Raw genomic sequence first — 13,658 nt, forward strand, 5'->3', positions numbered from 1 at the left:
AATGAATTCCCTACCTGGTAGGTGGTCAGTTGCCCTAAAACTACTGAGAGCTTGTGTAGAAATGCCTTAAAAGTACTAAACATTGTTATTAAACCTCTGAAATAATTGTCAACCCTGTCTTCAGAATAATAAGAGAGCCATCCTTTGTCAGGCTTGTGCCATGAATCTACATGGCATTACTTGCAGACACTGATATGAATGACCTCTTTGTCCTGTCATACCCAGGTATGATTACACAAGGGTAGTCCTGAAGTTCTCCACATGAAATTTAATTAGAACAGCCACACTCAAACAATTTATGCAGCAGGAATCCAACAGAAGTGAGATCCCTCTCACAACTGTGAAAAGTCTGCCAGCAGGATTCCTCTCCCTACCATGCTTACCAGCTCTTCTCTGGTCTTGCCTGCACCTTGGCAGTGTGTTTTGTGCTCACCCTGTCCTGTCACCATCAGGATAATAAACCACCTTCCTCCGTGGCTGGGGTCCAGGGTAGACACCTGTTCACATGAGCCAGAGCACGCGGCTCCTTCTGTCATCCCTGGGGTTTCTCCTGTGACAGCAGGATTGAGGGCCTGGGATGGAGGGGGGTGTAGGAAGGGCCAGAAGAGGCTACCCTTTTATAGGAGAAAGAATCTGTACAAGGGAAAACTAAGCACAGACCCAGACAGGTGCACAGGAGCACAAGGCTCAGGCTTTTTTCAGAAGCATAAATGACAGATGGTAGTCAGCAAGCTTCACATTGACCTACATCATCCCCCTGTTGGTCATCCCATCCCACTTTGATTGCAAGAATTCAAGAAACAACAAACTCCAGAGGCTGGCTGAGCCAAGAAAAGTATCTTCCCATGTGGTTGGCTAGGCTGTGGGGCCGATGCAGCAATGCTTATAGCTTTCCCATTCCCAACCCAGTAGCAAAGCAGCCACAGCCACCATTGTGCTGAGCACAGGAGATAGCTATGGGCTTAGCAGTCTCCTCTGTCCATTTCCAAACCAGCCTGCCCACCTGCCCTCATTTATGGGAGCTTCCAGGCTTTGAAATACAGCAGAAACCCTTCCAGCTTCTCTCCCACTACCTGCATTTATACAGGTGTGCTGCTGCAGCTGCAGTGCTGGGCTCCAGAACATGACCACTCCTGCTGAACAAGCCTACATTAACAGAAAATAAGCTCAACCCAACTCAACCATAGGTGCATCTGATCCCCACCAGCCAATAAAGCCCAGCCTCCAGGCCTCTTTGGAAAGCTGGCTCTGAACAAGCATTTAGGAAGCTGGCAGTTCTCCTTGTGTCACACTCCCAGCCCAGGTCTTTTTTTCCATCCTGCCCCTTTTTATTCTCCTGTCGCCCTTGCAGTGACCTGATGTGCGCCTTTTGTGCTGAGCCAGTAGGACCTGTTCACTTTGACTTTGCTAATTAAGTTCAACAGCAGTTTGTTTTTTGTTTTTTTTCCAGTGGTTCTGTCCCAACACATTTAGTTGGGATTTGAAATTCTTTAGATTTCATTCAGCCCATGTGCATGATGGTGTCACAAGGCTCCCGGCCCAGCTCAGTTAGTCCCAGCCCTGGAAGGGCTCCAGCATCCTTGACACAGTGCATATAAGCTCTGTGGCAGAGGGGCAGGAGGGGACAGTCTGAACAAAACAGTCACCCAAATAAGGAGTTACCATGACTCCCTGTTTCCTTTTACACAGGAGCCCTGCTACAAACATCTGCTCCTACAGCCAAGATAGCTAGTACCCCTATGAAAAGGTATCTCCTTGGAAGAAACTGGGCTCTAGCTATCCTTATTTATGAGTGAGTTTTGCAGATAGGCAAAACACTGATTTAACTTGACCAAGTCCAGGGGAAAAGCCTGGACAGTGAAATGAAAGAGATCTCCGTATGTTTTTTTGTTTCCCACAAACTATATGGGGCCCTTCTGCTCCCCAAAGTTTCTGAGCTGCATCATGGTTCAGTCATAGAATCATAGAATCAATAGGGTTGGAAGAGTCCATAGCCTGTGCTTCATGCTTAAATCTGCTCTGGAACAGGTAAATCATTTCATAGAGTCATTGAAGTGTCTTGGCTGGAAGATCAAGACCTTTAAGATCATCAAGTCCAACCATAAACCCAGCACTCCCAGGTCACTACTCAGCACCATCTTAGTTCTCAGATGAGCACAAGCCCTGTGAGGAGAGGCTGAGAGAGCTGGGATTGTTTAGCCTGGAGAAGAGGAGGCTCAGGGGTGACCTCATTGCTCTCTACAACTACATGAAGGGTGGTTGTAGCCAGGAAGGGGGTGGTCTCTTTTCTCTAGTAACCAGCACCAGAACAAGGGGACACAGTCTCAAGCTGCACCAGGGGAAGTTTAGGCTCGAGGTGAGAAGAAAGTTCTTCACGGAGTCATTCGTCATTGGAATGTGCTGCCCAGGGAGGTGGTGGAGTCACCGTCCCTGGAAGTGTTCAAGGGGAGATTGGACGTGGCACTTGGTGCCATGGTCTAGTCATGAGGTCTGTGGAGACAGGTTGGACTCGATGATCTTTGAGGTCTCTTCCAACCTTGGTGATACTGTAATACTGTGATGAGTAGTCTATGCCTTTAAAATGTAAAGCTAATAGCAAAGATGCTGATGGGTCTTGGTTTGTCCTACTGCACTCCTTATCCTGTTCCTAGAATTATAGAATTGTTCTGGTTGGAAAAGACTTCCAAGATCACCAAGTGCCTTATGCAGGTGCCAGCACAGAAGGAAAAAAAAGAAGAAAAGAAAATTCTTTTTTTCAGCCCTAAGGTTATGCTTTAGAGGTCCTTTTCATGCACTTTACCTATCTGCACTTTTTCATTTTTACATTAGCTTTTCATTTATCTTTCTTGGCTGCTCTTAATTGCTCCTTTCCCTTCAAGAAATACCAGCAAACAACCTCATGGAAAAAGAAATAGAAAACATGGGACAGGAGTGAGTTTCAGGATGAAGGAAAATGTAGAAGTCCAAAGAAATAGATTTAGACAATGGAGGTGCTGCCCTAAATATTTGAGTGAGGGGTTTAAAACCAAAAGTGGGGTTTTAACAACAGGATTCAAGGCTGAAGGGGGAAAAAAATACAGAAGCAGCTTGACAGCAGCAACTAAAATGAGCAGAAGGAAAGTGAACAGAAGAGGGAGATGAAAAGATAGCAACCTTCAGCAGAAGATGGATTGCCAAAGCTTGCTTTCTCAGAGAAGTATGGACAGAAAGCTGTGCTGCTGGGTTGGTCCCACTGCATTATTTTTAAAACAACGTGCTCTCTTTTGAGCTCTGCAGATCTTTATGCAACAGGCAGAGGAGCCAAGAGCCCAGTGAGAAGGCTTCTGCTCTGCTAGATGAAGACTGGCAAAATGTCTCTCTACACAACCCACAGGATAAGTACCTGCATTCCTACCTACTCAACCTTTTTTGGTATACAAAGGCACCTCTTATTTTTATTGCTTTGCTGGAAGTCAGTCCAATTGCAAGGATGGGTTCCTATCCAATCCTACACCCGTGACCACCTTCTTGCCTCTGCACCAGCTTTGACCAAATGAAGCTAACTTGTTATTTAGTTTTGCAATTACATGAATTCAGCTTCAGAAGAGCTCTTGGAATAAACAGCATTTCATAAAAACACATTCTTTCTGGCTCATTTGGTTGTATCAATGACAAAATCAGAGCTCTGCAAAACACTAAAAAATACAAATTTCCAGGACAGGATATTGCCAAGGCAACAAGGGGAATTGGGCTGTAATGCAACAAAACGTGTTACACAGAGTCTAAACCTTGTCGTCATCCTGTCCTGCTCCTACCAACACCAAATCTGATCCCTGAACAGACTGCATCCTTACAGCTCACTTCTAGCAAACTCTTCTACCTTTGCCTCTGATATAAAAGTCCAGCAATGCTTGCATAAACACTTGAATTCTTGAGGAGGATGCACAGACATCACCTACAGGGAATAAAGGAGCAGGGGCACCTGCTGGGGAAGGCTGTGATGTCTCTGCAGTGGTATTTCCTAGGGAGAGCATCTTTGCAGCCCTCTCTTGGACTCTCTCCAGTAGTTCCCTGTTTCTCTTGAAGCAGAGAGCCCAGAACTGAAAACAATATTCCAGATGAGGCTTCATCAGGGTAGAGTAGAGGAGGAGGAGAACCTCTCTTGACCTACTGGCCACACTCTTATTAATGCACACCAGAGATACATGGGCTGGAAGTTAGGTGGCTGACAAGAGTGAGGAGCAATAAGTGCTCTCCTTGCTGAGTGGGACAGCGTTGGCCCAGATGCCCAAGGAGGAGTAGGAAAGTCATGAATGTTGCAAAGCCCTGGTGCAAACCAACACCAGCAGGGCACAGCTGACATGAAGAGGACTTCAGTGGGAAGGGGACTCAGTACAGACTCAGCTATACCCAAGTAAGGACCACTGATTTGACAAGCAGCTTCTATGTGGACTTCTCAGGGGACCCTATACAAGAAAAAGTGCCTCCCGAGTACCAAATGGATCGCTACAGGCATGGGGAAGAAGCACTCCAGCCAAATCCTGTAGGAAAAATATGCAGTGTTCCCAGAGACACAGCACCTGAGAACTCCCAAACCATCCTTCAGCCATGTACCAATGAATTAGGGCCTGAAGATGGAGGAGTGTCATAAACAGATAAGCAATGTGAGTGGAGTCAAGGAAGGTATAAAATGCTCCATCCTGAGCCTCTATCTTATGTCCTTCGGTCAAAAGCCTTTCACTTTGTGGAATAACAAAGCTGAGCCTTTGAAGAGAAAGAGGGTGGCAAACAAGTCAGCAAAGAGGCACTATTTTGTGGGGGTCTGAGCAGATGACAGAGGGCAAAGAGGTGCAGATAAACATGTCTGAGACCAACTCTCAGATTTTGTCAGCTGTCTGAGTCAATACAAACAGGAGAGAAAGACTCCTGGAGGATGATCCTTTTCCTTATTCCTGGAAAATGATGTTAGTGCCATGGGATGTAAGAACAGACACACTTAAGCCAAATGACTGAAGGATGAACTCACTGGCTTCTTCCAAATTCAAGATGCAACTCAACAGCGAAAGCAGCTGTGGACAAAACTCCTGCCAGGGAGTACTGCATACCAGAACCATGCTGGGAGATGGGAACTACTTAAATGAGTGCTAGGAGATGAGCCCATGTCCCCTCTTTGAATGGGGTGGCTCCCTCTATTCTGGTAAGAGAACAGGGGCAGATGGAGAAACTGTATATGCAGTTTATGGCCTTCAGCAGTATTTGGATGTTAAGGCTTGTTAGGTTTTGTGACTTATTTAGTGACACACCACCTCACATGGTCCTTTACTCCTGGAAACCTCCAAGCAAAAGGTTCAGCAAAGGGTTATCTCTAAGAGCTAAAGCAATCAAAACAAAGACATCCTTCATACACCTCTTTACACAACATGTCTTACGACAAGACCTCTCATCTGCTGATGGTCTCCAATCCTGCAGCTAAAATGGGCTATGAAATCTGTAAGGCTGGGAATGCTCTCTGAGTGCCATGCCAAAGGGGAATCTCAGTGCCTCAAAGCTTGCCAAAACTAAACCTGCATTGAGCTAATTACTGCACAATTCTTTACCAGTGAACAAAAAAAAGACATTACCATTGAGAAGAAAATAAACCACAGACTGAGCAGCTCGACTCCTGGTAGGCACCAGGTACATCAGTGCCACAAGGTTTGCAAAACACAGTCCTGATGATCATCTGCCTGCAGAAATGAATACGCAGGCAAACCTCGCTCCAAGCAGTTCAGCTATAAAACTGCTGGCCGATGACATCTTGTGCTCTTACCTGACATCATTACCTCCATGGGCAAAAGATCCAAAGCAGGCTGTTAAGATTTGCAGGAAGTGGAAAAGCAGATGGACCTGAGACGTGTCTTTCTCTTCCTTATCCTCTTCCACAGGATCGGGTGGGGGTCGATTAGGCTCGGCGAGTTCAGAGGCCAGCTTCATTTCCACCCCTCCTTCCTCTGCCTCGATCTCTGCCTCAGCCACTGCATTGCAATAGCTGGAGTAGCTGTCATAGCGAACTCTCTTCTTGGAGTAAGAAACAGTGTCCCCCACCAACTTCTCACTGTCCTCTGGAGTTGATGGCTCTGCTGCCTTAAAGGAGGAATGCACAGGCATGCCACAAATAGCAGCCGTGTAGCAAGTATAGCTGTTGTTACGCCGTAACAGTTTGTAGTTGTTTTCCTGAGAGGGCCTCTCATCAGTGGCCCTCTCCAGGTGTATTTTGTGGAGCAAGTCTTTGTATAAACCTGAGTCCTTGTGCACAGTGTGATAAACGTGGCCGTCGCTCCTTATCTGGCCGTCGAAGCTGAAGGTGCCGTTGGACACAGGAGACTTCACCGAGGTGTGCGTCATCGAGAATGCCCTTCCTGCAAAGGTGGACATTCAGAGGGGCTTTTAGTTCTGTGAATTCTAATACAGAAGCCCTGTCTCTCCCACTTCATGGGACAGTAAAGTGGCAGCAATCTGAGAGTGCAAGACAAAGAATCATAGAATCATTTTGGTTGGAAAGGACCTTTAAGATCATCAAGTCCAACCGTTACCTAACTCTGCCAAGGCTGGTGCTAAACCACAGCCCTCAGCACCACATCTCTATCTCTGTTAAACACCTCCAGGGACAGGGATTCAACCACCTCCCTGGGGAGCCTGTTCCAGTCTTTGCGAACCCTTTCAGTCAACGAGTTGCTTCTTATATTCAATCTAAACCTCCCTTGGTGCAACTTGAGGCCATTTCCTCTCCTTTTATCACTTGTTACTAGGTAGAAGGAACCAACACCCACCTCACTCCAACCTCCTTTTCTCCGGACTGAACAACCCCAGTTCCCTCAGCCACTCAAAGAGATCAATTCTTCAAAAAGAAGATCTGATTGCAATATATGCAGTGAATAAGGCAAGTTTCAATTAAAAGTAACTCCTTCACCTTCTGTGCAAGAACAACTTTATTCTAGGGTTGGATCTCCCTGAGCCAAGCTGCATGACCTGCAGCAAGTCAGTAGGGATCAGCTATTCAAAGGTGATACTTGCAGGTTACATCCTGAGGACTCTTGAAAAAACAATTTCTGATGAATGCCTTAAAATAAGCTCTGTTTTTGCTAAGATACTGTCTCTATCAAATAGGCATACTAAGGATTTCTGGAAATGTTGTTTATTGTAATGTCATGCTGAAGATGAGGTCTCCTTTCACAAGCACTTATGTTTAAATAAAATAATAATAATTTTTTTTTTAAAGAAAGGAAAAAGGTTCATGTTCTGTGGAAATATTTCCTCAGCCAGTCCAACGTTTTGATATATTTTTCCTACGGACATGGGCAATCTCAAGCACGATATAGGCTGGGCAAGGGGTGGCTCAAGAAAGTCTGGAGGAGAAGCACTTGGGGGTGTCAGCTGATGACAAACTCACCATGAGCCAGCGATGGTCACTGGCAGCACAGAAGGCAGCTGTGTGATGGGCTGCATCCAAAGCAGTGAGAGAGGCAGGACAGGGAGGGGATTCTGCCCCTCTGTTCTGCTTTGCTGAGACCTCACCTGGAGTACTGTGTCCAATTCTGGTGCCTCCAGAATAAGAAGGACACTGAACTGTTGAAGCAGGTCCAGAGGAGGCCATGAAGATTATCAGAGGGATGCAGCAGCTCACCTATGGGGACAGGCTAACACAGATGGGGCTGTGCGGCCTGGAGAAGGCTCCAGGGAGACCTAAAAATGACTTTCCAGTACCTGAAGGGGGTCTACTAGAAAGCCAGGAAGGGACCATTTACAAGAGCTTGTAGTGATAGGACAAGGGGCAATAGATTTGAGCTGGAAGAAGGCAGATTTAGACTGGAGATTAAGAAGAAATTCTTTATAGTGAGGGTAGGGGGACACTGGAACAGGCTGCCCAGGGAGGCTGTGGATGCCACTCCATGGAGGTGTTCAATGCCAGGCTGGACAAGGCCTTGAGCAACCTGGTCTAGTGGAAGGTGTCCTTGCCCAGGACAGGAGGGTTGGAACTAGATGATCATTAAGGTCCCTTCTAACCCAAACCGTTCTGTGATTCTCCAGTTCCCACAGTGTACGTTTAACATTACACATGTCACCACTAAAGCAATATTTCTGAAGAAACTTCTGTCTTTCATTCCCTGACTTCCTGGATTTCCACTTTTCAGTGTTCAGAACTGGGTTTAGCTATTTTTGATCTGGAAGCACCCACTCAAAGGGCTTCACATCATGACTTATTTGATTTTGTGAGAATCAGTTGAATATATTAGACATTTATTAATGTAATTACAGGGCTGTGTAGATATCAGCAAAGCAATATCAATGTCAGCAGATCCCTAAGTGTGGGGAGGTGCAACCCCACCACATGGGAGAACAAAAAGACCTTTATATACACAAGCCTACTTCTTCTCAACCTATGGTCAGAAAACAATGGGTGAGAGTTTTCTAGTGGCCACGCTCCAAAGGGTCATACGTTTGTCAACTGAAGCCCAAATCTTTTCATCTCCTGTGGCAGCATGCTAATCACCTTTATATGCTGAATTTAACCTTCAGGCATCAGCAATTTGTGCTCCCTGTATTTTTCCACTGCGTAAAAGGATGGAAACAACACTAAAGGTAGCAAAGTGACACAAAAAGGAAAGTGCTTTTCCTTTTCAGCTGACTCTAAAACTGAAATACAGTCAAAAGAAAATGTAATTAGGTTTAAGTCCCCTCTAGAACACATCACATGTAAATGAGCATCTTTCCCAGCCAGGGAATTAGGGCTGGAAATCCCAAATTCACCATTTACAGCAGAGCCCTACTTGCAGTTCAGAAACCTTGTCAGAACAGGCAGAAGACAAACCCTCCATATTGTGACAGCTTCTTACCATAGGGTACACGAGGATGGTTTCCATTTGCAACAGGATCTGGTGCCCCAGCAGCTTCTGTTCCTGAGCCAGTCAGGGGAATCGTGCTCTCGTCAGAGGCTTTGGCACCAGGAAGCTCTTTAAAGACTGGTGTTTCTTCATCTTGAATTTTATCAAGACTCTCATCTGATATCCTTGACAGTGCAGCATCTTTCTTTAACCGGCCTGAGGAAATAACAGCACTGTAATTTTACGCCCAACTCAGCTGCCTCGCTGCTCGTGTTTCCACTGTTTGCATCAACAGCATAGATCAAGATGGATACAATAACCTGGCTCTTTTACATACACATTCTTTATTTCTAACGCTTACCTTTACTAAATTCAACTCTAGAGCATCTTTGTTTCTTCCTAAAAAATGGGGCACAGCAGGTAACTGCAGTAAAACCCCAAGCTGCTCATTTATTAATGAAATCTGGAACTTGTCCCTGGCTTTTATTTGGTGTGAGTAGCAAAGTAAATACACAAAACACTGTAAGGCTAAAAGCAGTGATCAGCCCGCCTCACTGTAAAGTTAAAGAAGTCACTTAAAAACAAAAATTCTGCCAGATTTTTCCTCTCTAACATTTCCTTCATAAAATATAAATTGGGTTCTGTTTCAGTATTTAGTTTCTGTTTCTGCTAGACCCTAGAAGTGAGCACTGCAATGGATTGCCTAACGAGGTTTTGAATTTCTACCACTGCAGGTTTTTAAGAGCAGGTTATACAAACACATGAGGAATAGTTTAAGCACATCCTGCCTGTGGGTGGGGACTGAACTAGCTGACCTCTCAAGGGCACTTCTAGCTCTAAAAATACATTTTCCATGATTTTACATCGCTTGTACTTCATGAAGCAACCACTTACTTTCGATTTTCCTCTTCATCCATGGGCACACAAAAATCCAGACTAAGATGGCGAATATTAAGGATACGCCGATTGAGATTAGAGCAATTGCCCACATGGGCAGTACCAGTCCCAGTACTGTGAAGAGAAAGAAAAGAAAACCCCAGCAAACTGTAAATTAATACCACTTCATTATCTCAGGCAGTGGCAGAGTGGTCTGTTGTAGAAAAGCCTGAGCTCACGTTAGCTTCAAAACCAGCATGAATGAGGCAATCACTTTTAACATCTAGAATAGTTAGTGCAGTATTTTAAGGTCTGGTTGACTTCCACTTCTCTGTTACCCCACTGTGAGCTTATTTCCAAAGAAGTTAGGGGTAAAACTCCCACATCAGGGCTGCTAAACCAAGTTTTCAGTGATTTTATACATTAATGCATGTTAAACCACAGTGGCCATGAAGTATTTACCTGATCTTTGCTCTGGTCAACAAAGCCTGATGCTCAGCTTAATCTAAGCCATTATTTGATTATGATAAAAGCTTAATGTAGCACTTGAGATCTGAGGTCTCAGTCCTGCAATGCACAATCATGTCAATAATTTGTGTTCCTGGAAGCAGCTCCCCAAGAGAGTTCCTTGAGTTTGTTCAATCAAATGATCAGACCCTTAATGAAGAAAAGAGCTTGGTCTCTCAGCTTTCAAATCTGTATTAGCTCATCTAGCTTGAAACCTAGGTGATTAATTCATCCTTGTGAGTAAATGCCACCAGGGCAGAGGCCTGGGAGAGTAAATATGTATTTGCTGAGAATCAAAAACAGCCTCTCACCTTTTTAGTCACACACTTTAGAGAGTGCTAAGCTGAAACAGAAAGGACATTAAGATTCTTATTTCATTTATTTTGCAGAGTGCCTGACCTACTTCTACGGTACAACGAGTGAGGAAATGTTGGTTATACAGCTGATTTACTGTGAAACTTCTTGGATACACAGCCATTTGGACTTCAGAAAAAGGAATTTGTGTTACCCTCAATCTGGGCACTTCTCAAGCTTTTTATTAATTTCAGTAATGCTATGATGTGGAGTCTACTGACTGCACCTATCTAGTACTTCTAGTGTGTCAGGTTTTAGAGAAAGCAAATTTCTGTTCAAAAAAAGGCTTTCTTCATTCAGGGGCATGTTCAGGAGTCTCTCCTCAATTGCCTGTTTGTTCATGGCTCTGGGGCAGCAATGTAGCCTAGAGATAACATTTAGCGACCAGAGTCTTTCAACAAAGTACTCAAGAGCACTGAACAGCTCTTTTCTGAACTCTTTTGCTGCAAGTGCATGTTTAAGTGCACTCTAAGTCAAGTTAAATATAAATATAGAAGTGCAAACATATAAATATAAAAATGTGTGAATAGAAATATATGAAGAGACACAAATATAAGTAAATGCAAACATAGATACAAATAAAAGCAACATAGAAATGACATAAAATATACAGAAACGGAAATAAAGTCCTGGAAATGACATGCATCATTTCCCTCTTGAGTTGAGTTGCAGTGAGGACACAGCACCCAAGAAGACAACACATTCAGTGCAGGAACAGCCTCAGGGCTTCTGAGCATTGATGGGAAATAAGTAAATTTAATTAATAGGCTCCCTGCCAGATCTGCCAGAACAGTGACTCTGCTGATTTCAACAGAACTATTGAGTCAGGCTGAGTGCAAACAGCCTACCTGGTCTTACCACCTGCTCTGAACATGCCCTCTTGATGCACATATCTGGATTAGCTTTGAGACCTCAACACACACTCAGGTTTACAAAGCCAAAGTTGGCAGCTCAATATTGCCCCTTCCTCTGAAAAGTTTTTTTTTTTGGTAGCTGTGCTCTTCCCCACTAACCAAAGGGGTCAGGCAGGAGTCATAAAAACAGATGCACAAATAGAAGCAGGTGGGGAGATGTATAATTTACTCTCAGAATCATAGAATGCTTTGAGTTGGAAAAGACCTTTAGAAGGCATCTAGTCCAACCCCCCTGGGACATCCCCAACTAGATCAGGTTACTCAGAGCCCCATCTACCCTGCCCTTGAACGTCTGCAGGGATGGCACCTCCACCATATGCCTGGACAAGTTGTTTCAGTGTTCCACCACCCTCATAGTGCTCTTCCTAACATCCAACCTAAATCTACCCTTCTCGAGTCTAAAACCATTGCTCCTTGTCCTGTCACTACAAGCTCTTGTAAACAAACCTTCCTGAGTTTTCCTGTAGCCCTCTTTCAGCTACTGGCAGGCCATCCTTAACTCCTAAGCTAGGAGATAGCAGTGTGATGTCAGCACTGGCAGAGCATCATTCCAGTCCCTCCCATGCCTCTGCAGATGGCTCACTCACCTGGTGCCCCCGTGTACATGATGGAAAACACGTTAATAGCAATGGTAGCAGCATAGAACACTGGAAGTGCACGGAGGCCATTGGGCACAGGGTCTTCCTGCATTGAAATTGAGGGGAAAAAAGTGAAATATTAGGTGGATTTTCCATAGGATTGTCATCAGTGTGAGCTGCCATGAGGAAAGCACATGCTCCCCAGGTCAGTGCCACGCAGGTGGAGCTTTCGGGTGGATGGTAAGGAAAGGATGGTGACCTCTCTGGCTGCATCCAAAGCCACAATGCAGGTCCTGGCAAGCACCAAGCATTCTGGGGGAGCCTGACACTGTTAAAGGGAACCAGGAAGGCAGGTTGTACTTTCAGGTCAGCAGCAGACCTCCTGGGGAGATGGGTGACCAAGTTTCTTTCTGTGAGTGTTTCCTCACTGCTCTTGTCTCAAAGATGAGTAGTGTCCCCTTCACTTGGCATGACTGAAAGGTGACAAACAGGACAGAGCTTTGATACCTTTTGGGAGTGGGCTAACAACAGTCAGTGTGACATATGCGTAACACAAACTCCTTCCTAACCTCTCCACTTCAACTGAAACACGCTGGCACTTTCCCCCAGCTAGCAGAGAGCTCTGAAACGTTGAGTGCCCGGCCACATGAAGCAGGTGAGATAAATAAAGTGAGCTTGCTGCTGCGCCTGCTGCCCGCCACGGGCTCGTGCCCTCCACGCTCAGAAGGCAAGACTCAGCTGACGGTGCGGCGGAAATGTGCTGCACAAGCCAGGCAAAGAGCCTTTGTGAGGAGACTGCCTTGGCCTTTTGAGGGGGCTCCACGTGTTTGCAAAGAGCCTGGCAAAGTTAAGGGCTGGCGAATGTGGGTTTGTTTCTTTCTACCATGGGCTGCGAAAAGGGAGCCAAGAGCAGGCTGCGGCCACCCTGCGCTGTGCCCTGGTCTCAAAGCACCAGGCTATATCCGCAGGGCCAGCTGCTATTTAGACAACCCCCAAACAAGGTCATAAAACCCCTACATCAGGCCATGGGCTTGCAAGCTAAAAAGCTGGTTTTTCTTCATACACGCACACAATGCAAGCCACCACCTGCTTCTGCCAGAAGCCCTACAGATCTCACTACATTGTGAATGGCACAGGCAGCAGTCAGAAAACTGTTTCCTCATCTTGAAGTTTTTCTGCCTTCTGAGTGATTAAATATGTGGCTTTTATACCAGAGTTCATGTGATTTTGATGACTAATTTCTAAAGTTGGTAGGTTTTGAACACAACAGAGGAACTTTTCCTCATCCTTTATGCAACTTGAGTCATTTTCAATTCAAAGCCGATCATATTTATCACCTGATTTTATTGCTGACATCTATTTACACCAGAAATAAAGACTGATGAAGCTGAGGCTACAGGTGGTGCTATTTATAGCAAGAGAATCAATGCCTCATCTATTTAAGTTGCCTGTATAACTGCTAGTATAGCGTCCCTTATTTTAAGTCATTGTCATGCGCTGCTGCACTCCCCCATTTCAGCAAGCTGGATGGTGTGAGCGAAATGGAAAGAGCAGATAAAAGCATTCTGGTTCCCAGCTTATGTTGGAGT

General features: G+C 45.2%; 1 protein-coding gene across 3 annotated transcripts in view; it reads right to left on the minus strand.

Moving 5' to 3' along the window:
- The window catches only part of SLC20A2 (solute carrier family 20 member 2), a 63,396-nt gene that overhangs the window by 16,028 nt on the left and 33,710 nt on the right, over nucleotides 1-13,658 (minus strand). For all 3 annotated transcript variants that reach the window (XM_054164619.1, XM_054164623.1, XM_054164613.1), the window contains exons 5-8: nucleotides 12,079-12,175; nucleotides 9,735-9,851; nucleotides 8,853-9,056; nucleotides 5,789-6,377 (exon numbers count right to left, since the gene is read on the minus strand). In XM_054164619.1, coding sequence (XP_054020594.1) covers nucleotides 5,789-6,377; nucleotides 8,853-9,056; nucleotides 9,735-9,851; nucleotides 12,079-12,175 — 1,007 coding nt within the window. The remainder of the gene's footprint in view (nucleotides 1-5,788; nucleotides 6,378-8,852; nucleotides 9,057-9,734; nucleotides 9,852-12,078; nucleotides 12,176-13,658) is intronic.

This window comes from Dryobates pubescens, chromosome 1 (genome assembly GCF_014839835.1).
Source record: "Dryobates pubescens isolate bDryPub1 chromosome 1, bDryPub1.pri, whole genome shotgun sequence".
Taxonomy (NCBI): domain Eukaryota; kingdom Metazoa; phylum Chordata; class Aves; order Piciformes; family Picidae; genus Dryobates; species Dryobates pubescens.